The following is a 25,320-nucleotide window of genomic DNA, read 5'->3' as shown; positions in this document are numbered from 1 at the left end:
AGCTGTTTTAGCTGAATGCTTTGTCAAGAGTTTACCTTGGTTAATAATATATATATATATATATATATATATATATATATATATATATATATATATATATATATATATATATATATATATATATATATATATATATATATGTGCTACATGCTATATTTCGCTGCCAACATTTGCGAAATATAGCATGTTCTTTGACACACAAAGGGTGTTATGGAGTAGCGTCTCTTTCTTTCTTGCGTCAAGTCTTGCTCTCTCTCACTCTCTAATTAACCACACACATAAAGACAGTTTCACTTTAAATAGCTAGCTACGTTTTATTATTTTCTTAAATTTCATAAATGTCCATGATATCTAAGTCTGAGTGTACTTCCTACAGTAATAAACTCCATAATGAAGAGTGTTTTTTTTTTTCTTCCTCCACCCGGAAGCATGTAAACATGATATGTTCACGGATCAGGAAAACAATCCGATGTTTGATTTCAAATATGCAATCTGTGACCTTTTAGTAAATCCACTTGAGTTAAATTAAGCATGTAGTGTCAGCCATATTGTCTGTTTTTGAGATGTTTTTAAAGAAGCAACAAGTGATGTATATCGGATTGATTTATTGGTGACTTGGAATTCAAGTTTTTTTGTATATATATATATATATATATATGTAAATATATATATAATTTTTTTTCTTTCCCCTTCAGGTTTTACCTACTTCTATAGAGGAAAGGAGTACTGGAAGTTCAACAACCAGTTACTGCGGGTGGAGCCGGGATACCCGCGCTCATTCGTCAAGGACTTCATGGGCTGCGACCGGATGCCCAGGGACCCCGGGCGCCAGCCGGCCGACGACGGCAACTCTGACGTGGTGATCGAGCTGGACAACGAGGCCAGCACGGTGAAGGCCATAGCCATTGTCATCCCGTGCGTGCTCGCGCTGTGCCTGCTGGTGCTGGTCTACACCGTGGTGCAGTTCAAAAGGAAGGGCACGCCGCGCCACATACTGTACTGCAAACGCTCCATGCAGGAATGGGTCTGAGCCGCCGAGAGAGACTAACGGGAGCCGGGGGGCGGGCGGGGTGATGAGACGGTCGGCGGGAGAAAATTAACAAAAAAGAAAATCGACAACAAAAAAACTGAAACAGGACAACAGCCGTCACTTTTTCAAGAAGGAGGACAGCTGACTCTGGAGCGCTTCATTACAAACCACAGCCATGCCTCCCCCCGTCTCTCTGGCGGTCTGTTTCTTTTGTTCAGACCTGCGGGAACGGCCAAGACATTCTGACTGCGATTCAGGGGATCCCAGAACCTAACCCTGACTTTGTTAGCCCCCGGCCTTTTTAACAACACGGGGAGCAGGAGAGGGATCTTTGCCAGAACAGACCTTTGATCCCCAGACGTTTAAAAAAAAAAAAAAAAAAACAGAACAAGAAAACGCTAGAGGGTCTGCATCACTTTGTATTTCTGAAACTTGACTTTCTACCCCGTCCCTTTTTCTTTAGTTTTTTGGACCTATCTGCTTTCAGTCAGAGGGAGGACTTTTACGGCGGGACACTGCATCGTCATCTCTCATATCAGGTTGTCTGGGGAAAAAAACAGTTATTTTTTATTCTCTTGATGGCCCACTCAAATCCTCCACCCTTCAAGGACTTTATCACCTTCTTACCAATCGTCAAACGCCTTCTTTTGTTTCCGTTTCTTAATTTGTAATTGAAGGAAAATAGATTTGATCCAAGAATGAGAGTCCTCAGCTGTCCCTTTAACAAACTCCTGAGACCAAACCAAACCAAAACAAGTTTGTTTCTTTCCAAAGAGGATCACATTTGTATTTTTTATTGTTTTACTTTTTTTTTTTTTGTCGTTCTGATTTCCCTTCTCTGGATCCTTGCAGCGATTGAGAGTCGGGAGCTCTGACTGTTGTGGCAGTCTGTTTGAGACACAGGGGCCAAATTATTCTGCAATATTTTAACTCGCCTTAAATATGAAGCATACGACTTGTGCTTGGTTTTACTGTTCCTTGGTTTTTATCTGTTTGGGGTTTTTTCTCTTCTTTTATCTGTATATTGCTTTTATTTTTCCTTTTTTTTTGGTTTGTTTCTTTGTAAAGAAGCTGAAATAAGTGCTTCTCGTGATTGGTGTTTTCTGGATTTTATTACACTACGCAGAATAATCGGCACTGGTTTGCTGAGCTATTCTGGAGTACAATACACAGTAGGTTCAGCCTGTATTGCAGTAATGTGTTCTATTGTTGGAAGGTTCTGGAGTAAAGCCACTATTTCTGTGTGTTAAGATATTTTTTACTGTTTTTGTTTTGTTTTGTTTTGTTTTTTTATTTCCTCCATATGACAAAAGCAGGGTGAACGGCAGCCTCGGTCTCACCGAATTTGTCCCTTTCGGTTTGAGGAAGTGTTTCTCTCTCAGTGGTTGTTCTGTGAGGTCACGTGTGAACAGAAAACACACACACACACACACACAAAAAAACAAAACGGAAAAATTGGAAAAAAGTTGACTGCCTTGTTTTACGAGAGCTCAGAGTTCCGCGAATGCTTTTTTTTTTTTTTGTCTCGTAGCGTAGGACCCGGCGAGGCGAGACGAGTCGAGATCAGTGCCTGTGTCAACGTGCATGCAAGCATTTACTGTACAAACGGCCGGTTCTGCTCCGCGCGGCTTCAGAACCCGTCGACTTCTGAGGAACTTTTTCTCTTGAAAATGCTGTTATTTTTGTACCTTTTCAGTGTGTCCCAATTCCCACGCCTACCCCCTTTTCTAGGTACAATGATATTAAATAAAAAATAAAAAGAATTAAAAAAACAAAGGAAAAAAAATATTCAAGTGGTACCTTTTGGGATATGTTCAGGAAATCGGATGATCGGCAAGTCGAATTGGCCTCGGCAGTCTTTGAATGTGTGTCCATTTTCATGCTCACATTGTTCTTTTGATTTGTTTTTTCCTTAGTTTTTTATGGTCCAGTTGGATGTCTCGCAACGGCTTCTCTGTGTAAGACTGTGGGACATCTCGAAAAAAAGAAATCATGTTCTGACTGAATGAATAAACTGATCAATATATGATGAAAACTTGCCTCCAATCTCTCCGTTTGTGCAGCAGGAAGGAATCTGAGTAACCTGAATAACGGTAGGAGAGGAACGCACCGATCGCTCGGAATCGGCCCATTAGCTCGACCTGCAACGAAATCAAACTCTGACTCGACTCCCTTCAGAAGTTACCCAATCATAAAATACAATCCATCTGTGACTATTTAACACTTAGAGGTTGGAGGATCAGAATCATGACAACCAAGAAAAAAACAACAGCAGAAAAACACCTAACATGTTAGATGATTTAGAAATTAAAGAGATTCTAAATTTTTGATGACATTTGGCTCAGATCCAGGTGTGCGAATTTGTTGAAATGGCCCAGTCAAAGTTCAGACTTTAATCCAAACTAGAGTAGCATTGTGCAGCCAAACAGCACTTCAATGGATTGATCGTGCTTAGTGCCTTTGTGCATCGATATGTGGAGGCCGTAGCTGAACCAGCAACCTTCCAATTGCAAGACAACAACCGGAAACGGACTCTCCCTCCTCCCAACAGAGTGGTTAAGGATAGCGGCATTGTCAGCGACAAACATCGTCTCGTCTGAAGACAAATATCCGGAATGTGCAGCTCTGTTCACTCGGACGTGCAATAAAATCCCTGCTTTTGCTAAATCATGAGTGGGATCACGTTTCTCTCTGCCCTCCATCAGCCCAGGCTCGCTGTGAATAAAGGCTGCCGGCTTCGAACTGCTGCACACGCTCCCAACTCCAGAGATTAACTTTAGTCGGCGCAGAGTTTGATTCAGAGAATTGCGTTGCCGTCGGGCTCCGAGAGTTCAGAGGGCCCTCTTTTGTTGCTGTGTGGCACCGTGTTTTATTTTGGAACGGCGCGATAATAATAATAAAAAAAAATTAAATAAATAATAATAATAAAAAAAACTGGCTCTAGATGCGTGACCCCGGCGGAGCGGCAATGGCATTTATTTATTGTGGGCCGAATGTGAAAGGGGAGCTGCAGAGTGTTGATTCTGGTTTTGCAGGGACACAGTTGACATACAGTTACTGACAAGACAATGCATGAGGTCAAGCTGTAGTTTACTGACTGTGGTCTGCATGGGTGTGTGTGTGTGTGTGTGTGTGTGTGTGTGTGCGTGTGTGTTTGATGTGGAACTGCACTCTTAGGGATAACAGTTGATTGGGTCTCATCACGGCTTTGTTCGGCAGTACAATTGCCTCTTTCTAGCGTATTATGTGCTCTGCTGTGTTTAGATGGCTGCTTTTTGTCGAGGATTGTCCCCATTGTGTGTCGTCTTCTCCCTGCAGCGGGTGTTCATACACTCATTACAGTCACTGTTCCCGGGCTCAGTCCTCAACGTACGCAGCGAAGGCCAAACGGCCCTGGCTGGGCAGCTTGAAGTCGAAAGAATATGAAGTTTTACAAATCTGCGCTGGCGTTCAAAATGAGGTTACAGATCTTTTCTCGCGTTTTGATCAAGAGAGAGTTTTTTGCACTCATGTAAGAATAAAAAATTTTAAAAAAAACAGAGGCCGGGGTAAACTCTGTGCTCCCATCTGCCATTGTACTTCTCTCTGTGGCAATAAACTGACCGGCAGTGGAGAGAGCTCTCTCTCTCTCTCTCGCTTTTCCCCCTTTTTTTTTTTTACAGTGCTGCTATTTTTGTCAGCATTCTTCCTCCTCTTCCTGCTGTCGTTGGCTCAGAGCTTGAATGATTAACACAAGACCATAAGTCATGCATTTTCATTTAACCTGACTCTTTACGGTGCCCGGCTTATGAAATGGACGCCCATCTATATCTATACACACACACATATTTTATATATATATATATATATATATATATATATATATATATATATATATATATATATATATATAATTTCTATCCAACTTTTCAATTACGTCCCTCCTTTCTTACTTTGTCAAATGCTTTCTCTTCTTTCTTCCATTTGTCCTTCCTTCCCCTCAAGTGTACTTCTTTTAGGAACATTTCTTAGGGAAGCTGCTCAGAGTTGAATGCTCCTGCGAATGACTTGAGACCTTCCCACAGGACAATGACTCCTCAACGTAGTCAATCGTTTGGCCCAGTCCAAGTTCAGACTTGTATCTACTGAAAAACTCTAGCAAGAGATGAAAATGTGTGTGACTGTAACAGAACAAAATGACACGAGACAAACCTGAAAAGACTCCCAAGATTCTGCTGCTGGTTTCCGGATATCAACGGCACGTGGCTTCTGGTACCGAGCAGGCGAGACTTTGAGCCGCAAACCAAACGGTTCGATCGTGTGAATTTGTGGGAAACACGCCGGCCTTTTGAAACCACCCAGTCGTCCGTGATCCTGACACGCCGCCGTTCCCCGCAGTCCCTAGAGTCAAGCTTTTACTTTTAGTCCGACGGGGTGGGGGGGCAAAGGTTACGGGTAATCAAGGGGGAGCACTTCACCCCCCCTCCATGCGTCTGAACCAGCCATACCTGGGATATAACACGCACTTTTCTGTCTGTCCAGTGTATTATATTCACCGTTTGATCGCATGCCAGGCTTTCATGTGGGTGCCTCCATTCAGAGCTTCACTCCTTCAAAGAGCGTTGGGGGTGTGGGGTGGAGGGGGAGCCCCGCTGTGATTTTTCACTTTTTTGAAAAATGAAACAGAAAAGTTAATGTCACCGTATGAAGCGTGACAGATGAAAGTCATCTACCAATCTCCCTCACGTCCATTCAGAGGCAGAGCGCGTCTCCCCCATCTCTCTCCACAGACTCTCTTGGTATCTGTGACCTCCGAAGGTGCAGGAGTCGTTCCAGCACAGCGGCCCGGAGAGAATCGACGGCTCCTCTCCGGGCCGTGCGACACGAGCAGCGAAATCACGCCGCTTTCAGACCGCCGCTTGTTTTCCTCCCGCCAGACGAGCTAATAATGTTTTGTGTGTCGGGAGAACTCCGCTAAGAAAAACGCCGACAGGCATTGTGAAAACATGCCCAGGCCAGACGGCACATTCCCCAGACAGTCAAATGAGATGCTCTTGTTGAAAGAATCTCAACGTTGTTTTGACAGAATTAACTTTTTTTTTCCCTGTCGCAGTTGGTGACATTTCTGTTTGGCCTCCCCACCATGTTCCTCCCAGATGTTTTTTTGTTGTGTGTGTTTTTTTTCATTCCCTTCTCCAGCTGTCTCCTGCTCCGCCGTGTTAGATACCGCGTTCGCGCCATTAACTTCAGTGGTATGGGGCTAATGGACTGACGCACACAAGGAAATTGGTTTAGCTAAGAAAAGAGCCAAACGAAGTAAGGGAATAATTCCTTGCTGTACTTTCTACGGCTCCCTGGTGCTGTTTGTTCTCTTAAACTGCGGCCCTGTTGGCATTTGGGGCATCTCGGGAAAAGAAGAGCGAAAATTAAAACTCCTCAAACTCACGTCAACCCTGCGGTTTTAACACACTTTCCCAACTGCGGCAGCAGTTCAGAGATGTCAGCCGTTCGTTCGCTTCGACGGCCTTCAAACTGATTGTATGAGTAGAAAACACTTTAACGCCAACACCACCCATCTTCTTTAAGGCAAGCACTTCTCGCATTTGAGGTAAGCTCATTTTAACATGAGTGTCCGATACGCCGCAAAGGATCGGCTGCGTTTTTCTGCGCCTTGCTGAAGCGCGACGTCGCTAAACGAGGAGCCGAACGGCAGCGTCCTCGTCGCTTAATGGACTCATGGAGCTCAGATGAGTTATAGTCTCGCCCTCCCTTCACCTCCTGCACAAATTGAGGTTATATTTTCCCTTCGGCGCGCGAAGGGTCAGGAGTTCAAACTTTGCAGCGGGCGTCTGGAGAAACCTCCGGGAGGTTCCTTGTCTTTGGGGATTATTCAAGCCCCGGTCTCAAGTGGCTTCCACAGCCATGCAGCTAGAATTCACACAAAACAACATCACCAAAAGAAAAAAAAACAAAACAAAAACAAGCCCCCGCTGCTGAAACCGAACTCACAGCTAAGGTCAGCTGAAGGTGCTTTACTTGCAGCTGCTGTCGGATAAAATTTTCCGAAATGTCAAGTTAGCGGCGGCTCCGGAAAAGTGGATCTGACCTGCTGACCTCCTTAACCAAAGTGCTTTTGCGCTTTTTTTTTTTTTTTTGCCATTTTAAAGGACTTCATATTTCCCAAAGGCAACAAAAGCAATCCTTTACAGAAACATGTAATATTTAAAAGCAGAATGGGACCTTATGAGGCCACATGAGCTCACATCTTGCAACGTCTGCTTCAGCTGATGCTACAAGAATCAGCTGAATGGCGAACCCACCGACCCAAAGAGATCCGGTTCGCTTCACAAGTAGCTGAAGGGATCCAGATATGACGCTGTAATTGATCCCAAGCCTAAGAAGCGTCACTCAAAAGGCAAAGTCCCCTAAACTAAATCCACAACCAAGGTCAACTAAAGGTGATTTACTTTCAGCAGCTCTCAGGTCAAATTTTCCAAAATGTCACATTTGCAAGGCTTTGGGAAAAATGGATTTGACCTTCTGCTGATTTCAAATGTGAGTCTCCTCACACCTTTTAATGTTTGAAAGGGGCTTCGTGTTTCTCAGAGGCTCCAAAAGTCAAAAACAGTGAAGAACAAAAGTACAGCAGCTTAAAAAAAAAAAAAAAAAACACCCAACATGTCTTCTTGTCAGGTCTGCTTCAGCTAAGCGGCAAAAACGACAAACCTGGCCAGCATAACTTACATCGTTTAAAGCTGACGGCTTCATCCTCTTTGAAAGATCATATCAAAGCTAAATGTAACATTTTCAGTATTTATGTGTCTACATGCAGACTTATGCAGATGAGTTTGCAAGTTAGATATTAATCTTTTTTCTCGTTCCCGTGTTTGAATCGCTTTGTTGGCAGTCGTGTTGCCAATTTGGTACAAGAGCTGGAAGATTTCAGACATGTATATCAGAGCCTGAACAAAAAGACGAGTCAAACAATAAAATTCCCCAGAAGAACTTGGAACTGATGCTGTTTTTTTTTTTTTGGGCGGGGATTCGCCCGTTTTCTCGATTTGCCTACGCCACCCCGCAAAGCAACAGAAACACGTCGGCGCTGCGAGCGGCCGCGGCGGATGGCATCCCTGCGCGGCGTGGGCTGCAGTCCCAGATGACTCGTCGTGCGTGACTCCGACCCTCGGCCGTCCTCACCGCCTATGCATGACTCCCATTAGCCAGGCAAACACATTATCCACGCCGGCCTCTATACAGACACAAGGAAGGACGAGATGGAAAACAGGAAGTAATGACCCGCAGTGTCCAGGTAAAATTAGCTCCATTAATCACGCCATTGATTAGGTCGGCCTGCAAAATGCATCTGGCCCTCCCCGCCCTGACCCCCGTCATCTCCTTCACAGCAGGCACTTATGAAGTTCGGGATAACGACCGCGGCTCCCCAGCTAACTATAAATGATATGTTTTGATTGTGACGGAATAGACTTGGTTCACCCAGAGGCTCTTCTCCTCATGCTGGTTGTGTTTTTTTGTTTTTGTTTTTTTTCCTTCAGAGAAATAATCAATATCTGTCTCCTTGTAGATTAAGAAGAATTGGGCTTGAAAATTTCCTGCATCACCTGCTCCTTCAGGGAAGGGAGACTCGGGAGCAATTTGCCTGGAAACTTTTAAGCCCTCGCTCTCTCATCCAACTTTGTTCTCCCCTCACTCCCTTCCCGCCAATAGATTTTCTCCTGGCTGCTTGACTCAGACATTTTGCACTTTTCTCATAAAAAAGAAAGAAAAAGATATATACATACATATATATATATATATATATATATATATATATATATATATATATATATATATATATATATATATATATGTGTATTTATCTTTTTTTTTTTTTTGGGAGGCTGCATTCCATGGAGCGTTCCCTTTGACTGTCCTCTGTCTCCCTGAAAGACGTACGAGATGTTCGATGCGGATAAGCTAATTTAAAGTCATCGCTATGTCAACCACCAAAAAAAGTCAACTATTTTCCGAGTCTGCAAAAGATGGCGGCCTCTTCACCGCACACGTGCAACATTTTTTTATTTTATTTTTATTTTTTTTAAGAAATGCGGGTCAGATTCATTTTCGCCATTGTGAGAATTACAGTAGCAGCGCAAAAAGTTTGGTTTCTCTTGCACATAGGAAAACCTCCAGCTAATCCCTGACTTTCCTAAAGACATTCTGATAATCTTCTTTTAACGGACCGAGCAACAGAGCCTCTGCGTCTCCCGGGCAAATTGCTCGAAAGGTTGTGAAGCGAGACAATAACGCCAGACTTTACTGTCTGCAAGAAATGACTTGTGTAGGAAATATGGAAGGAGGCATTTTACTTTAAAGGTTCTCTCTGCCGTTATGTCAGGTTTTATGGCCGACTTGTGACTAAACAAAGCTCTTGATTCCTTTTCAGAACTGGATAATGTGAGAAGCAGGCGAAAGAAAGAGACATTGACAATGAATGACTCAATTTTACCTGTAGATTTCTGACCTTATCAGTTTTTTTGTGTTTTTTATGCAGGCCATCTTTGAAAATCTCCAAATCCATCAACAACAACGACAACAAAAAAGGTCTCCAGCAATAACTGGTTCTGCAGTGGGTTAAATGGGCAGAACGCATTCTTGATGTTCCGCTGGTTTGACACGGCGGTCCCGTGTTTAAGAAAGGGTGGTGCAAATGATATATTCCAACTATAGAGGAACGCCACATCGCAGCCTCTGAAGGAATGCTCGTACTTGAGTACAAAAAAAAAAAGGCTTTGAGGTACCGTAGTGCCTCAGCTCCAGCTGCAGCAGTGGGGCTTTCAGCCTGTCTGTGGAACCGGAGACCAAATCTTTACCCTTGTAGTCGAAGTTCAGTCAACCAGTCCTCGGTTTTTGGGGTTTTTTTCCTTGGGGGGGATAGGAAAAAAAAGTAAATAAATGACAAATAGTCACTTCTGGCTCTTGGGATCAAAGGTCTGCAGATCCCTAAAATACCAGATTGTATTGATTATATGTCAATACAAAGCTAAAAGTTTTTGTTGCCCTTTGTTTGAAGGGGTGTGGATGAATAAGACTGACATAATACTGTTATAAACATGACATAACACCAATTATGAACTCGAAAGATTCTTCATGAACGATTTTAACTGTTGTGATGAAGCGTCATTCGGTAAATAATGACACTTTAAGTGCAAGTTTTAGTACAACTTTGCGTTAAACGTCTCATGATATAACGCCAGTTCATAACTGGCGTTATATCATTTTTATAACAGTATTACGTCAGTCTTATTCATCCACACCCCCTCAAACAATGTCTTTCCAAAATGTTTAAGTCGTTGTTAAAAGTAAAACTGTGAAAGGAAGTTGGTCCAATCGCTTACATCTCGACTTACATTTATATGTACATCAGCGTACGTGGCAAAATAAAACAATCAGTGGGATAGCAGCTCAGAGAATATACTTCTGTTTTCTATGCTTGTCATTTCGTTGTTTCAATGCTGTTCCAGGTTATTTTTCCGTCTATAAGTGTCTGTGGTGGTTCCTGATGAGACAAAATGTCAAATTTTAGACCAACCTGATAAAATGACATAACTAATATGCAGGTATGTCAAACAATTTATACGTCAAAAACAAAATCATGATCAAGAAAGAGACACTATTCACTCGTTCTTGTGGGCAATATGTAAAATGTGGGGAACCTGCAGCCACAGAGTGAAAGCAGACTATTTACCACCCATTTTACTGAAATGCATATTGCGCCGGGTAGAGCGGTTGTTTTGCTTTGATTTGACCTTTACTCTTATGGACGCGTGAGCAGATAGAGAACGAGCCAAATGAAAAGAAAAGAAAGAAACAAATGAAACAAGTTAATCACTCCCCTGCACTGACTCTGCACATCACTGGGATACAGATGGAGCAAGAGACTTAGACGCAATGTTGACTATTTCAGGGAAAATGTTAAAGCTACAGCCCAGATGTTTTGCCGTCGCTTCTTCATCTCTTCTGCTTGTTTTAAATCTTTTTATTATTTCCAGGGAGTGGAAGCTTGGTTTTTTCCACCGGTTCGGAGAAAGTCGGTTGCATGTCCACTTGCTGGCATCGCTGACCTGCTTACCTGAGCGAGGTTCTCCCTTGAGTCCTGCTGCGATGAACGCAAGAGGCGGCTCCTTCTGGATCCCTGTTTGTTTCAAACGACAAACGCTGTGCACGGCAGATTTCGCCACTCAAATCTCAGGCAATTAGGATAAGATCTGTGGGGGTTTTGTGAGCCTCGGTCCAACAGAGCCGCAATCTCCCCCATCTAACGCAAACAGCTTAACTTCCCAAGTCGACATGAGACTCGGGGGACCGCATAAGGAAAGGAAGTGGGTTCGAACGGGACGACGGGGGGAAGAGAGACACAAAAGAACTGTGGGAAAGTGAGGGAGAGCCACAAAGCAGCCAACCGCGTGTGAATCCAGGCTTTGGGCCGTCGAACGCAAAGCGCATGTTACGCATGTTGCACTGCGGGATCACAAAGCAGCTGAGCGGGAGCGGCGACGAGCAGAGCTGCCTGGTGTTCTGGTCAGGGGTCGTATGGTCAGTGGCCTGAAAATCCTGAAACACGCTTCCAGATGCGAGCGTGAGTGTGTGAGACAACTGTGTGCTTCAGTGCGACTCAGTTTTTCAACTTTTTGCATTAAAGTCAATTTTATTTTAAAGGCTTTTCATGCAAATATTCAAATAATCTTTAAGGATCTGTTGGATGATGCTCCACAAAAAAAACTGGGCTCCTGGGTAAATTGTACATCTAACGTTCAACTTCGAACTGTGACGAATCAGCTTTACATTTTGTGAACATCTGCAGCGACGTAGCACCTCCTGACTTGCACTTTTCTCCCTTTTCTTTTCCTTTTACTGCGTTTGAAAAAGCGAAACTCTGAAGATTAAATCGGATAGAAAGAGGTCCAGATGTAAAACAGTCCTGCACTCATTGTGACACAATCAGTGTTGGAATATTAGATTTTCACTCCCGACAAGCCCAAACTGCAGCCCGACTTTATGAACTGATTTAAGGGTCCATTATGAAGATTTTTATTCCGTGCCAGGTTTGATCAAACGGTGGCCGTGTGGAACTGATGGCTCTTTATGGGAGACCAGTAATGTGTTTTATCACACACAAAAAAGTCACTTTCTGACTTGTTTCTGTATCTATGCTGAGTGTAAAAAAAAAAAAAAAAAAAAGTGTTCACCTGTGACAAGAAAAATTACTTTTTACAGCTCGGAGAGGAGCTGTGAAAGGCCCTCGTTAGCAGATGGGTTGTGTTTATAGTCAGTGTTGAGTCGCCATTGCCTCTCTGCTGGAGTTACTTAGCAAACCCCCCCTGCGGGCTCAGACTATCTATCCCTTCTTACGGGGAAGTCATTACAGAGGTGGATTATACACGACAGCAGAATCTCATTTCCCAACGTCTCCAGCGCGGAGCGAAACGTTTGGTTTGAAAAAAAAACTGTTTTGCTTTTTTTAAACCAAAGATGCGAAGATGCCAACTCCCCCGTCCGTCAATCCTCCGTGCGTTTGCTGACTGAAGCCGGTTCGGATCCTGCTCTCATTTAATCTCTCTGCTAATCCCACAGCACGGTGGATCCCTTTCACATTTGGGAGATGATTATCCAGCTGACTGGTTAATTCCCCCCCAAACCCCTGTGCTTGGGATTTCAGTCCTCAGTGAAGTAGATTACAGTAGATTACGAAAAACTGTCAAAATTCATGAGCAAGCATAGATAGATAGATAGATAGATAGATAGATAGATAGATAGATAGATAGATAGATAGATAGATAGATAGATAGATAGATAGATAGATAGATAGATAGATAGATAGATAGATAGATAGATAGATAGATAGATAGATAGATAGATTTCTTTTTGGGTGCAAATAATACACAATATTGTCGGTTTCTTCTCGCTCCTCCTGCCAGCATGCCGTTTTCAAACGCCACCGATTCAATCCACCAACCACCTATGGGTGATTAAGCATCTCGGCGGCCATTAGCCGCTTCCCGTTGAGACACGTTAAGCAACCTCCGGATCCGGTTTGTGCTGGTCGAGGGCCCACGCTTCCAGCTGTCACGGAAGCGGCGCTTTGAAAGGAGGGCTAATTAAAAACTGTACCGGCGCCAACACCAACTCGGGGTCCTATCTTGGAGGATCTGCGCTCGGCGTCGAAAAGCAATTAAGAAAACGGACCGGGCTGAGTTGTCTTTTGTTCCTCGGTTAGGCTAATCCATGCAATGAAGAGGGTGCCGACCACGACTATAAACGCATTTCAGCAGAAAACAAAGGCTGAGGAGCATTTTTATTTATTTATTATTTTTGTGGAGAAGGAACAGAAACTCTTTGTCTCTTTCCTTTATTTGAAACAATGTGAATTATCTTTTTGAGGATGTTTTGCTTCCTGGGTACAGTTGGCCATATATTACACATATATTCATCACAGAAACAAACCTAAGCTGTTTTAAATTATTTTATTTCCCCCCCCCCCCACCCCACAAACACACACACACACACGCACGCACGCACGCACACACACACACACGAGGATGTGTCCAGCCGAAGAAGACCACAACTTTATATTTTCAACTTTTGTCTTATGTTATCAATAAATAACAAGAGATCAGAGTCTGCATCCCATTGGTGTTCCTATTATGTTTGCATAGTGCAAACATAATCTTTTCAGCCCCATAAGTTCACGTTGTGAATAATTACGGCCTGCTGGATCTGGTTGAGTCCCCCCAGATGAGAATTTATGTCCACTAATACCCAGGCTGCGTTTGACAGCTTTCATAACAGTAATGTGGGACAACGAGAGAGAGAGTGAGGGAGAGGGAGCGCACGCCTCAAAGGCGTCTCTTTTCTCCAGAAATATTGATCCCGACCCGAGCGCCGGAGTGGTTCCCATGCGATGGCAGTCTGAAGTGGGTCCAGCTCTCTGTGGTTTACCCAGTCCCAGCCCAGTGATTCCTCTCACTGACGACTGAACTCGCTGCAGGGCAGAGTTCCCCCTGGATGCGGCACGTTGTCACCGTCGTGTTTCGGCTGTGAGAACAGAAAATAAATCCGTTGAATGTTCTTTTATTTTCTTTTATTTTTTTTGCTTCATTGGTCTCTCGGGAAAGGAGGGACCCGGGGCGGGGCGCCGTTCGAACAAGGACCGCCACTGTTGACAGCAGACGCAAGAAATGGCTGACATTTACCAGAATGACCTTGTTCCTTCAGCTTGTGGTCGTGAAAGCTTTACGGCCGCGTAATTACTCAGCCACGCGTGGAATCTTTGCTGGAAAGTAGAGAAGCTTGTAACGAAGTGGCACATTTTGGGGGAACTAACAAACTGCTCTTTGCTGCTGCACGAATTCTTGGAAAGTTAATGAAATGTAAAAAAAAAGTAAATCAGGAGGCTTATTTCTGCAGACGCAGAGGGAAATAGCAAACTCTTTACTCGGAAAAGAACCTGAAACGTGCCAGGAAATGTAGCTACGAGCAGAGCAGGTCATTTAGCCCGACTGCATAACATGAAGTAAGCCTCTTTGACCAATTTGCCCCAAAGCACGTTCAGGGTTCCGGCATGATGATTTCCTAGAAATCATTGTGCAGGATTCAACTCTCTTGGTCAACACTTTAAAATATGACGATAAATAGGGTTTGAGTGTGGAAAAGGGAGAGAAGGAAGCAGCGAAGGCAGCAAGGACACAAGAACAGACACACGTAGGTAGGAAAGACGTGAAAAGATGAAGTCAAGAACGAAGGGACGCAAGGGAGTGAGAATGAAACGAAGGAGAAACAAAAAGAAAGAATAATGGGTCAAAGCATTAATGAAGGAATGAATCAAAGAAAGACAAAAATATAGGAAAGTAGAAAAAGGAAGGCGGTTGGGAGATGTGAAAGACAGAAAGGATGTAAGGAAAAAAAGGGAAGAACGAACGGATCGGAAGTCGGGAAGGAACAATAAGGAAGGAACTGAGAGACAATCAAAGGACATAGGGACGCAAAGAGGAGAAGAATAAAACAAGCTAGAAATGAAAAATGTAAGGATGGATATAAGAAGATGATTGTATTTTCTATTCTATTTGTCTAGAAGTTTGGAAATACAAATATTTTTCTACACTTTTGTTTTTGCCTGCACTGATCCAAACCTGGAGTTGAGTGAAATTAGGCCCCACTCGTTTTGGGACTGCGTGGAAACCGTGAGTCCATGCAGCCGAACTCCACTCGGAAGTCCTAAACACCTAAACAGCTTCTCTTTAAAGAGACTCACGACGGGCTGGATTTTATTTCCTGCGTCTATCGCTGCAGGCATTCCTCCTCTCTCATTAGTTGGAGAAGCAGATGTGTAGGACAGGCTGACGCGCAGGCAGGCGGCGACGCCAGAGGAGCTTCTTCCACTAACATCCCGGAGGTCGTTTTCAGAAACAGCTTTTTAAAAAAAAACCATCCCCATCAGAGCACGCTTTCCCAAACAGAAACACACACATACAGCTAAGGCATATGCAGAAATATGCATGTGGGCATGTGTGTGTGTGTGTGTGTGGGTGTGTGTGTGTGTGTGTGTGTGTGTGTGTGTGTGTGTGTGTGTGTGTGTGTGTGGGTATGTGTGTGTGTGTGTTTGTGAGTGCTCACATCTAATCATCACAAACACATACATATGCAGAAGCGTCTGCAGAGCTGGGAGCAGATAAATGGCCTGAAATTCATCTTTTTATGAAAAACACACACACACACACACACACACACACACACAATGACAGATAGATGGCATTCTCTGGCCAGCCCACCCCATTAGTGTTACACAAGATCCAGCCTCCCTCTGGCTCAGTCCACCAAACCTCACCCAGGGGGTCAACAACAATCTAAACTTCAATTAAAGCGGAAAATGCCGCTGATGGAGACCAAATGAATGTTGATGCCTCTTCGTCTGAGGCTGGAGGTTTTTCGGTGGCGGCTCAGTGGGGAGGGGGAAACAGCATTAGGGGCAATTACTTCATTATCTAAGATCCGCTCGCAGCAGGCCCGGGTCACAGCTCCGGCCAAGTTTAGCCGGAACCATAATTATTATTGCAATTAGTCAGCGGGCAGGCAGCACCGACAAGAGTTCGGCTGCAGGAGAAGAAAACCAATGCCGACGTAGGACTCAAATCAGACGGCCGCAGGTGATCGCCGGCGCAGAGAGGCGAGAAGATCATGTTTGCCGTGTTGCCTTCAAGTTTCTGGATGCAGTTGTGTGCTCCGTTACTTTCTCTCGTGTTCAGTCGGGGATTGAATGAACTAAAGCAGGTGTGTCAAAGTCATTTTCATATCAAGATCATGGATGTTCTCAGGGGTCGGTTGTTCCAGGATGCAGTGACAAAACACAAGAACAAACTGCTTAGTATTAACAAATAGCTAACTGTGTTAGTTTATGAAAGTGTCAAACAAAAGCACTTAAGCAGATGTATTTTGTTCGTCCCTCTTGTTTTCACGGTGTATTTGGTCAGTAGAGAGGTAAGAAACACTGCCACCTTCAGGTGGGAGTTAGTCGTCTCTCAAACCCAATTGGTTAGATCGTTTGTACGGAAAACTTGCAGTGGAATCAAAACTGTGCGTTAGCATCAAAAAGTCCAGGAGCCTGTTGATTTTGCAGGAACTTCTACAAACTTCAGAGACTGATATCATTTGGCACTATATAGAAAAAAAACTACTAGAACAAGTAATGTATAAATATAAGTCTGTCACAGAGAAAGTTCTGTTTTTACAGAGGGCCGTATAAAAAGCTACGGCGGGCCGGATTTGGCCCCAGGGCCTTAAGTTTGACACATGTCAGTCAAAGTAAAGGAAGATCCAGGTTTCTGCAGTTTAATTACGTTTCTAGAGTTAAAACCCACAAAATTGTACACAAAAGTAATAATTGGAACACGTTGTTAATGCGTGTTCACCTGCAGGCATCACCTGGTGGAACTGCCCTGCAGCCCGCTCCAGTTAATTCACTGACATCACGAAGGAGAATTAGCGGAAACAGGTTTGATGCCTGGAGCAAAAAAAAGAAAAAAAAAGAAAAGAAAAAAAGTTCCTGCTTTCCCCGAATAATTCGAATTTTCATTTGGAGTGAAAATCCGATCCAGCTGTGTTTTATTTATGTGATGCCTCTCCAATTACTGCTGACCAAACGAGGGTGCGGAGAGCGCTCCACATCTGTCCTTGTGACATAACGGAGGAGTTACAGCAGGATATTGGGGTAATAGAAGAAGACAGAGAGAGAGAAAAAGAGAGAGAGGGGTATTTCCAAACAGCCGCTGAGATGATGATACAAGAGAGATGACGGCACAATTCACCGATGACTGTGGTGAAGAATAGCGGTTTTGAAGAACCCCCTGCAGAATACACACCAAGGCACTGATTAGACTCTGCTCTGATGCACACATCAGAGAAATCACTCATCTTTCATGTTTCTGAAACTTAGACTTAAGCATTTTCTTGATCTGCCTCACATGTGGCAAAACATAATATATCTCCTAGTACAGATTTTGCAGCTCTGCGTTAAGACGCAAAACTTTGGTTTCCAGGAAAGCATCTGTGAAAAACAAGCCTCAAGTATCTTCACAAGATCTCTATTAGACTGAGATATGGACTTTGACTGGGCCGCTGCATACACATTAGTACAAGTGCATCTAAAAAAATAAGAAAAGTAACATCCTATGAAAGTGCAATCATTCTTGCCAGTCATATACGTTGCATAGATTCATCATTTTAGATAAAAATGCAATTTTCATGTCACAAATCTGTAATAATTTTTGTATGTAATTAGTTTTTTTTTTTTTTTGCCAAACCTAAATAAATTGGACTAAAAAATGTGCTGTTTCCACTTGCTTTAAGATCTGATGCCTCAGTTAAAAAGAAAAATATAGTTTTTCAGTAGTAGGGCCACCAATCACAGAACTAAATGAAGCAACGTAAAAACAATCTAGTCTTGTCTTTTTTAAACCCAAACGGTTTAATTTATTTACTCTTTGAAGTAAAAGTCTGTGATGATTGTTGTGCTGTTTGAGCAGCACAATTGAAACTTTGAATTTTTAAATGATCAGTCGCATCTGTGAATGCTGGACACACTCTGACGCGGCTTCTTTAGCAGGAAACAACGATTATATTTTAGTAAATTGTTGCCATTATTTTTGGTAAGATTGTCCATCAATAGTCATGACTCACAACACACTGCAGTTTTAAAGACATGATTGCTGAAAACTGACAAAATATGAAAAGAAGCGAGATTGAAAGCTGGCCTCCACTGCAGAACTCCACAGCAGCATTCATTTTGGCCTCCGCAAAGCAAACCATGAAAACAAATAACTATTACTCGAGGCCGCACAAACCCCACAAGCAACTGGACAACAACACATACGCGTTCACACTGTTTCGTAAATGGGTTTGCAAGTGCGCGGGTGATAATGCGAGAGCTGAGGAAGTCATCCTCTGCACTGACTGACTCAGAAGTGGACCCCGGTGGGCAGTGGGGGCGGCCAGCTCACGTCGACGGTTAATGTCACAGTCATCATGAGGTGGCACAGACGGCATTGGAGGACGTTCGGCCGCAGCCGCTTTTTGATTTGCTTCACGGCAGGGAGGGAAATGGAACGAGGTCTCCGGCTCCGGTGGTGGGCATTTCCAACAACGGGAACCCATAACGACGATCATAACTCGAGCAACGGAGCGTGGCGATATTTGGAGAAGCACAGAGCATGTGTGATGACGGAGGTCTGAGTACTTTTTTTTTTCTCAAATTAGGAGGACTGTGGGCACAGAATAATGTTATCATAACACTTGTTTTCATTGGGGGTAAATATCCACCTCCATGATCAAATTAAATCAAAATGAAACTTTCTGGCCTACACAGAAAAAATGCTACAGTTGTTGGAAAACGTTCGGCGTCTGTTACTCATGAAACAAGGTGGTGGCTGTATCATGCTGTGGGGTGAATTTCCTTCAGTGGGGACAGAGAAGAGTGGAAACTATGGAGACCCGAATACAGCAAATAAAATAAAAACTGGTGTCAAACCTGAATTATGCAGCAAAAATGACAGCGGCACAAGCAAGTATATTTTGTTGCACTGATGTTTGACGCCAATTTAGCTTTATTTGAAAAAACAAAAAAGGAGGCGGGGCCGCTTCGCTCAAGTCCTCAGTGGAAACCCAAACCCAGTTGAGAATCATGTGGCTCGACCTGAGAAGTCCTGTAATCTGAGCTATTTTACAAAAAGAAGAAAAAAAAAGTGGGCATTTATTAGCATTCCTTAAGTTTCAAAGCTCATGAAAAGTTGTCATAAACTTGCTGCTAATTGCAGGGGAAGACGGCCGCGCAGAGCGCTGACTCAGCTGTACAAAACCACGGACCGCTTTACGATCGTGCGCTTCGTACAATGACAGAACACCAGGAGAAAACGCCGCCTGAGGTTGTGACGTGGCAAAAAGGGGACTTAAACCCTAATCGGAGAATCCTGTCCTTGCCGTCGTCTCCTCTCGACGATTTCCTGTTGCTCGTCCGCACTTCCTCTCCCGTCATCAGCAGTCCCTGATGTCGCGTCGTGGCGCGGCGGTGAGACAATCAAACCTCGGTGGAGGTGGATGGAGCAGGTCAGTGGGTGTTCAGCTCCTGATTAGCGAGCTCTGACTCAATCTGCCCTCAGGGAAAAGTTCATTGTCAGACTTTGTGTTATAAAGAAACGACTATCAGGGCTGATGAACAACTACAAGCACATGGAAACGGCTGGTAACAAGCGCAGCGGATGGAAAGTGATAATAAAAAAGACCACAGTGTCCACTTTTGTCAAAAGAAGCGTTTTTACAAAGTGGTATACTTTTTATTTTTTACAATTCAAGGCCTTCTCCATACATTCTGCATTATAGGGCTTTATTTATTATTATAGAACGTGTTAAAAGTGATATAGCTGTGCGTTTTATTTAGTGCACAAAATACCTCAGATTAGACATTTCACCATGCAGGCTTTATCTATTTAAAATTTCTGCGCCAGATCTTTTATATCCATACTATTGGCGCCTTGCGATCTCCAAAATATAAATGGTTTCCCCCTCAAACTGTTTTGCTTAAATCCACATCAGAACTTGCTGAGGGAAAAACCTTGGAATATTTTTTTTTGCTGCCAGGGTTATTTTGTGTTATGTGAGTTTTTTTTTTTTTTTTTTTGCATCAGGCGTATGTGTCTATCTGTTTTGCGTAAGGCTCTCTGTGATTTTTGTTTGACATTTGCTCGGGATCAGTCAGTAAATTTTTCTAGGAGGATTTTCGTTTTGGGGAACCACCAAAACGTACAAGAAAAGAGGCCAGAATGGACGGCCGCCAGTCCTTTCTGGTGAACTCTCCGCAGAGAAAAGCAGCTGTTTTGCTGAGATTCCTCCCCAACCGACAGAGCCGACAGACACAACTGTGGGGCTCAGTGATCGGTGAAACTCCAGCCGATTCCGGACCGGGCGGCGTGAAGCTGAGCTCCTCTTGCTTTGCTTGCCTTCTGACCCTTCGCTCATCAAAACTCCACGTCTGGTCACAAACCTTTTCCTTTTGTCTGATAAAAGTTGGGTTTTTACTCAGTTTGACTCGAGTTTTCAACGACCAACTCACTTATCTGAAACCTTCACTCTTTACAGATTATTTGCTTAAAATTCGCCTTTGAGACTTTTGTAGAGCATATCTAAAATATACATAGGAAACTTTCCTTGGTGCTGATTAGCGGCTGCCCCATTAGCAAAGATAAAAACTGATAAGATTGTAAGTGTTAGCGGCTGCGCATTAATTAATATTGTGGTGTTTTTGGTGTTTGAACTTTTAATACAGACATTTAGAAGCATTTTCATTGAAGCTCATATGTATTCACTAATTTTAGTCGTATGTAGAGCAGACGTGGGTTGGAAATCACTTTTTCCACACAGGTTTTTGACTTCTTTTCACACTTAATAATAATCACTTTCATCCAGAAACTGCATCTTGTGTTTACTTGTGCCGTGTTTGGCTATTATTTAAATCAGACTCAAAGGGGAAAGAAAGGAAGTCAGGAAGGGTGGCAAAGACTTTTCCACACCACTTCAGTACACTTAAATGCATGATAACGAGCTGCAGTCTCTAAAATGTTTGCACAGCTCCGCCGAAAGCTGCAACCGTGCAAACGTCACATTCAGTAAATTAAAGACGAAAGGGAACGACGCATAAAAACGAGCCAATCTTGACGCATTCTGCGACACGCCTTGCCCCTTCTGACATAAACACCACCAACAAAATGGTTTTTTTTGTATTTTATGTTCTTTGCAAAGCGTACACATGCTGCTTTGATCAAAAGACAACTTTCTGAATCGAGACTGAACAGTGCGCAACATCAATGAGCCCGATGTAAATAAAATTCCCTGTTTTTGCTTTATAACTAACAGCTCGCTCGGTTCCCTATAGTGCCAGGCTGCTAATTATTTATAAGTCTCAGCATTATGGATCTGAAGTGCTAATGTGATGCACCCCCTGCTTTGCCCCTTCCTCACCTCCCTGCAAGCAGCAGCAGCTTGCTTCACTGAGTGTTTTTTTTTTTTTTTTTTTTTTGAGCACATGCCATGGACTCAGCTGCCACCGAGGCCACAGTCAAAAGATTTACTGGAACTATGAAGACGACAATTTTTCCTGGGAACTTTGTAATGAATTCAGCAGCGTAATGATAGGTGCTGGAGCCTGCTGTAAGTCGGAGAAGATAAGTGTCAGTGATGGCTGGCCATTGGCCTATTTAGGAGAACTCTGTACACACCGACGTTACTCTTCTTAAACCCATCATTCCCCATCATTACTCTCCCCTACATCAATCCACCCCATCTATATCTCTTCCACAGTCCTCCTTCCTCTGCTTTTCCTTCCCATCTGTTTTCCATCCCTCCCTCCGTGTCCTTCCCTCGTTTCTCTCCAACTAGTGCGATCAGTCCTCATCGGGGCTATCGGCCAGGCTCATCACGCAAAGTGCCGCTGGCTCCAACCGAGTTCCTCTCTGCGGGCCTGCAGCGGGAGCTTGGTCCGGGGCGGAGGATACATCTGGCGTGACACAAATGTAGCCTACTGACTCGGCGCTCTACGCGCCGGCCCCAGAGCAAGCACGCGCGGACCCCGGGAAATCAACTTCGCTCACACCGACGACTGCGTCCGATCATAAACAAACGCGAGACGCAATTGGACTCCGGTCCCCGGAGACTCCTAAATCTTCAAGAGCACACGCATACGTGGATGCGCACTGGGAGCATCGACCGTACCTGCCGCCTCCTCTTATGTTCACAGAGAAATCTGGATGACAGCTCATTTTCCAGCGAGCATATGGAACACAGAAACACCATCAACCCTCTGGTTCCCCGTTTGCGGCCAAGATCAAATTTGCTTCCAACAGCTTCTTGTGCTTTGCCTCTCTGTCGCTGAGGGTTTTCTTTCTCCTCTCCCTCACATCACTGTAAATTACCTCCATTGTGTGACATACAGTGCGAGGCAGGGATTCTTAGAAACACACTGGCGCACACACGTCGACAAGTTCGGAGGGGGGTTTTTATGGGGATTCGGAGAGCGCCGCAGCTGTTGTCCTAACAATGATAAACGGCGAAGAGACAGGTTAAAACAGTTCTGTTGCTGCTTTGAGTCGTCGTCGATTGTTCCCTTGAGCAGAACGACGATGATGCTTTTAATGGCTCAATCTTCATCAACTTCACAGGCAAAACGTGCATGAGCACATGCGCTGGGATCCTTCGCAACACCGCCTCCACAGATTATTGCCGTTTTGTCCTCTTCCACAGGCTTTGATTCTGAAGCTGATTATGAAGCTCCCTCTTGGCTTCATGTTTACATCCTTGGCACCAAGGATATATAGTCATCATCTCCTTCTTCATTTGTATTGCATGTTTGCAGAGTAATTCCTTGAAAAAGCCCTTTATCTGTGTGTATCTTTTGAGAAATGTAGTTATTCCAAACGTCTTATGTTGGGTAACATCCATCCAGGTATCGTCTTCCCCGGCTGGACGGTAACACGGATATTTGCATTAAATGACATGCGTGTTAGCGTACATGGCCTTCAGGCGTGCACACGTTTCTTTTTGTGTGATGAACTTGTGACCTTTCCAGAGTCTCACACCACACGGTTTCTCAAAACTGTTTCTCTTTTGGGAAACGGTTCATCATTTGCTCCGGTTCGATGCTCTTAATCTCCATCCCAGCATCTGAACTGACATTTTTCCTTTGAATTTTAATTATTTCTCAATTACATCCTGTCTTTGTTATTAAATTAATGTCACAATTAATGACATTGATGTTAATCAGGGAGTTTTTGTTTGCAGAAACTCCTTGTAGTCTAAACGGTCTCAGTTGTATTTAAGTGACTTTGTCCTGCTCAGAGCTCATTATTTTTCACCATGACATTATGCTGTAGCACCAACCAGCAAGCTGGGCAATCATTTCACTGTGCGTCAAATGACCCACTCCACAAATGTTCCCCCAAAGAGGAACCGCTAACTATCATACGATGCTGGACTGCAGCCCTGTGTTTGCTTGCCGATGACATAGTTTGAGTTTGGCCAACCTTGATAGCAATGTTGGACAAAATCGTCTTTTTCGCATTAGCTTTATCGAAGCAATAAGAAAACTGACTCGGACAAACATCTTTGGCAGCTAGTTCAAAAGCAATGGGAGTGTTTGCTGTTCACTTTGAACAGTGAGGACACACATCGGTGCAGTTAATATTCCAGGACGCAGAAAACAATTTCTGCCAACTCACAGAGGAAGTGTGAGCCGCCTGCACCCTCAATTTTAGACATGCATGAAATTGCAAATCTTATTTCACATACATATCTAACAAAGTTAAAAAGCTTCCTTAACAAAGTCCTGCCACCGTGATTTGAGTCTAATATCAGTGTTTGCTTATCAGCACAAACACAGGAAATACCATGAAACTACTAAAACCCTTGAAAATCTGTGAATCAAATTTGCAACACCGCCTTCTTGTGGTCAAAGTTTGCAGCTACAGATCATGTGTTTGTGCCGTTGTAGGAACATGATAATACTGTACTTAACATAAAACATATTTTTTTTACAGTTTTATGGGATTTTTAACAGGCCAAATGGAAAACATCTTTCTTCCACTGACCACCCACATAGATTAATATAATCTGGAGTGTCATGGTCAGACATCAAAGCTTGTGGAGCCCACTGATGTCTCATGTTTCATACTGGTACTTTGTCCTCTTGTTTGATGTCCATCCTGGTCCCACTTTGGGCCAACATTGACTTTGAAGGAAGCCATTTGCATTTGCATGGATTGGGAAACTAACACAAGAACTAATGCAGTAAAACAGTCTGAGATTGCTCAACAAGCATTGGGAGGAAATTGATTCCCATTTTCATATGCTGACATTTCTCTTTAAAGGTTGTTGATATTTAGAAGATTATAGAAATTTTGTGTATTTCAGATTAATCCTTCCTGGATTTAAAAAAAAAACTTTTTTTTTACAACCCTTTAACTGCACCTGATTTGACAAATTTCACTGCTGTTTTTAGATGCTTGAAGTTCTCAGATTTGTAAGATAATTTCCTATAGATTGTTTAGTCTGAATTCTAAAATATGTCTCCAAACATCGTACATATAATGTTTTTTGGAGAACTACAGCAATGCAGTCAATAACGGCGACCTTTTTTTCCCTTTCTTTCAGTATTACAGACAGTAAGAAAGAAAGAGTAGGACGTGGGAATGTTCCCAGCTGATCCGACGTTAGAGACCAGAGAAACAATAAAAACTCATCTGTGTTTGTGTGCTTGGCACCAAATGGACCTTATGTACATATAGTCAGGGAGGCCTCATAATATTTTCCAAAGGAGATGAATCAGTTCTTCTTTTTGGTCTCAAATGGACCCGAATGTGCTTGGCTGAAAGATTGGAATGGATGGGATGGGTGTTGTTAAAACGAGCTTCCCAAAGCGGCTTCCCATTTGGTTACTCCACACACTCCTCGCCTCAGAGGAGTCTCTGGGGCCGCCGGGAGGCGGCGCTGAAGAGTGTGTGAGTTATACACTCGGCGTGTGTGTGGGGTTTGGGGTTGCTCCTGGCAGCCCCTCACACTCCTCTACTGTTGACTATTTTCATCATTGAAATGATCATTTCTCTCACACCAGCCTGGGTCATTTTGTGTGGAATTGCATTGTTGGAGATAATGGAATAATTTGGCAGTTGAAGTATTCATAATCTCAAATTTATAATTTAGACTTTTTTATCTGAAAAGTA

At 43.5% G+C, this 25,320-nt stretch overlaps 1 protein-coding gene across 2 annotated transcripts in view; it reads left to right on the top strand.

The window, feature by feature from the left end:
* Positions 1 to 3,065, top strand: part of LOC129364722 (matrix metalloproteinase-16-like) — a 69,719-nt gene extending 66,654 nt beyond the window's left edge. For both annotated transcript variants that reach the window (XM_055037544.1, XM_055037543.1), the window contains one exon: positions 696 to 3,065. In XM_055037544.1, the coding sequence (XP_054893519.1) occupies positions 696 to 1,030 (335 nt within the window). In that variant the 3' untranslated portion in view covers positions 1,031 to 3,065. The remainder of the gene's footprint in view (positions 1 to 695) is intronic.
* Positions 3,066 to 25,320: the final 22,255 nt, after the last annotated feature.

Source organism: Poeciliopsis prolifica, unplaced genomic scaffold (assembly GCF_027474105.1).
Source record: "Poeciliopsis prolifica strain line A6 unplaced genomic scaffold, Auburn_PproV2 SCAFFOLD012, whole genome shotgun sequence".
In the NCBI taxonomy this organism is placed as follows: Eukaryota; Metazoa; Chordata; class Actinopteri; order Cyprinodontiformes; family Poeciliidae; genus Poeciliopsis; species Poeciliopsis prolifica.
This window is presented reverse-complemented; position numbering and strand designations above follow the sequence as displayed.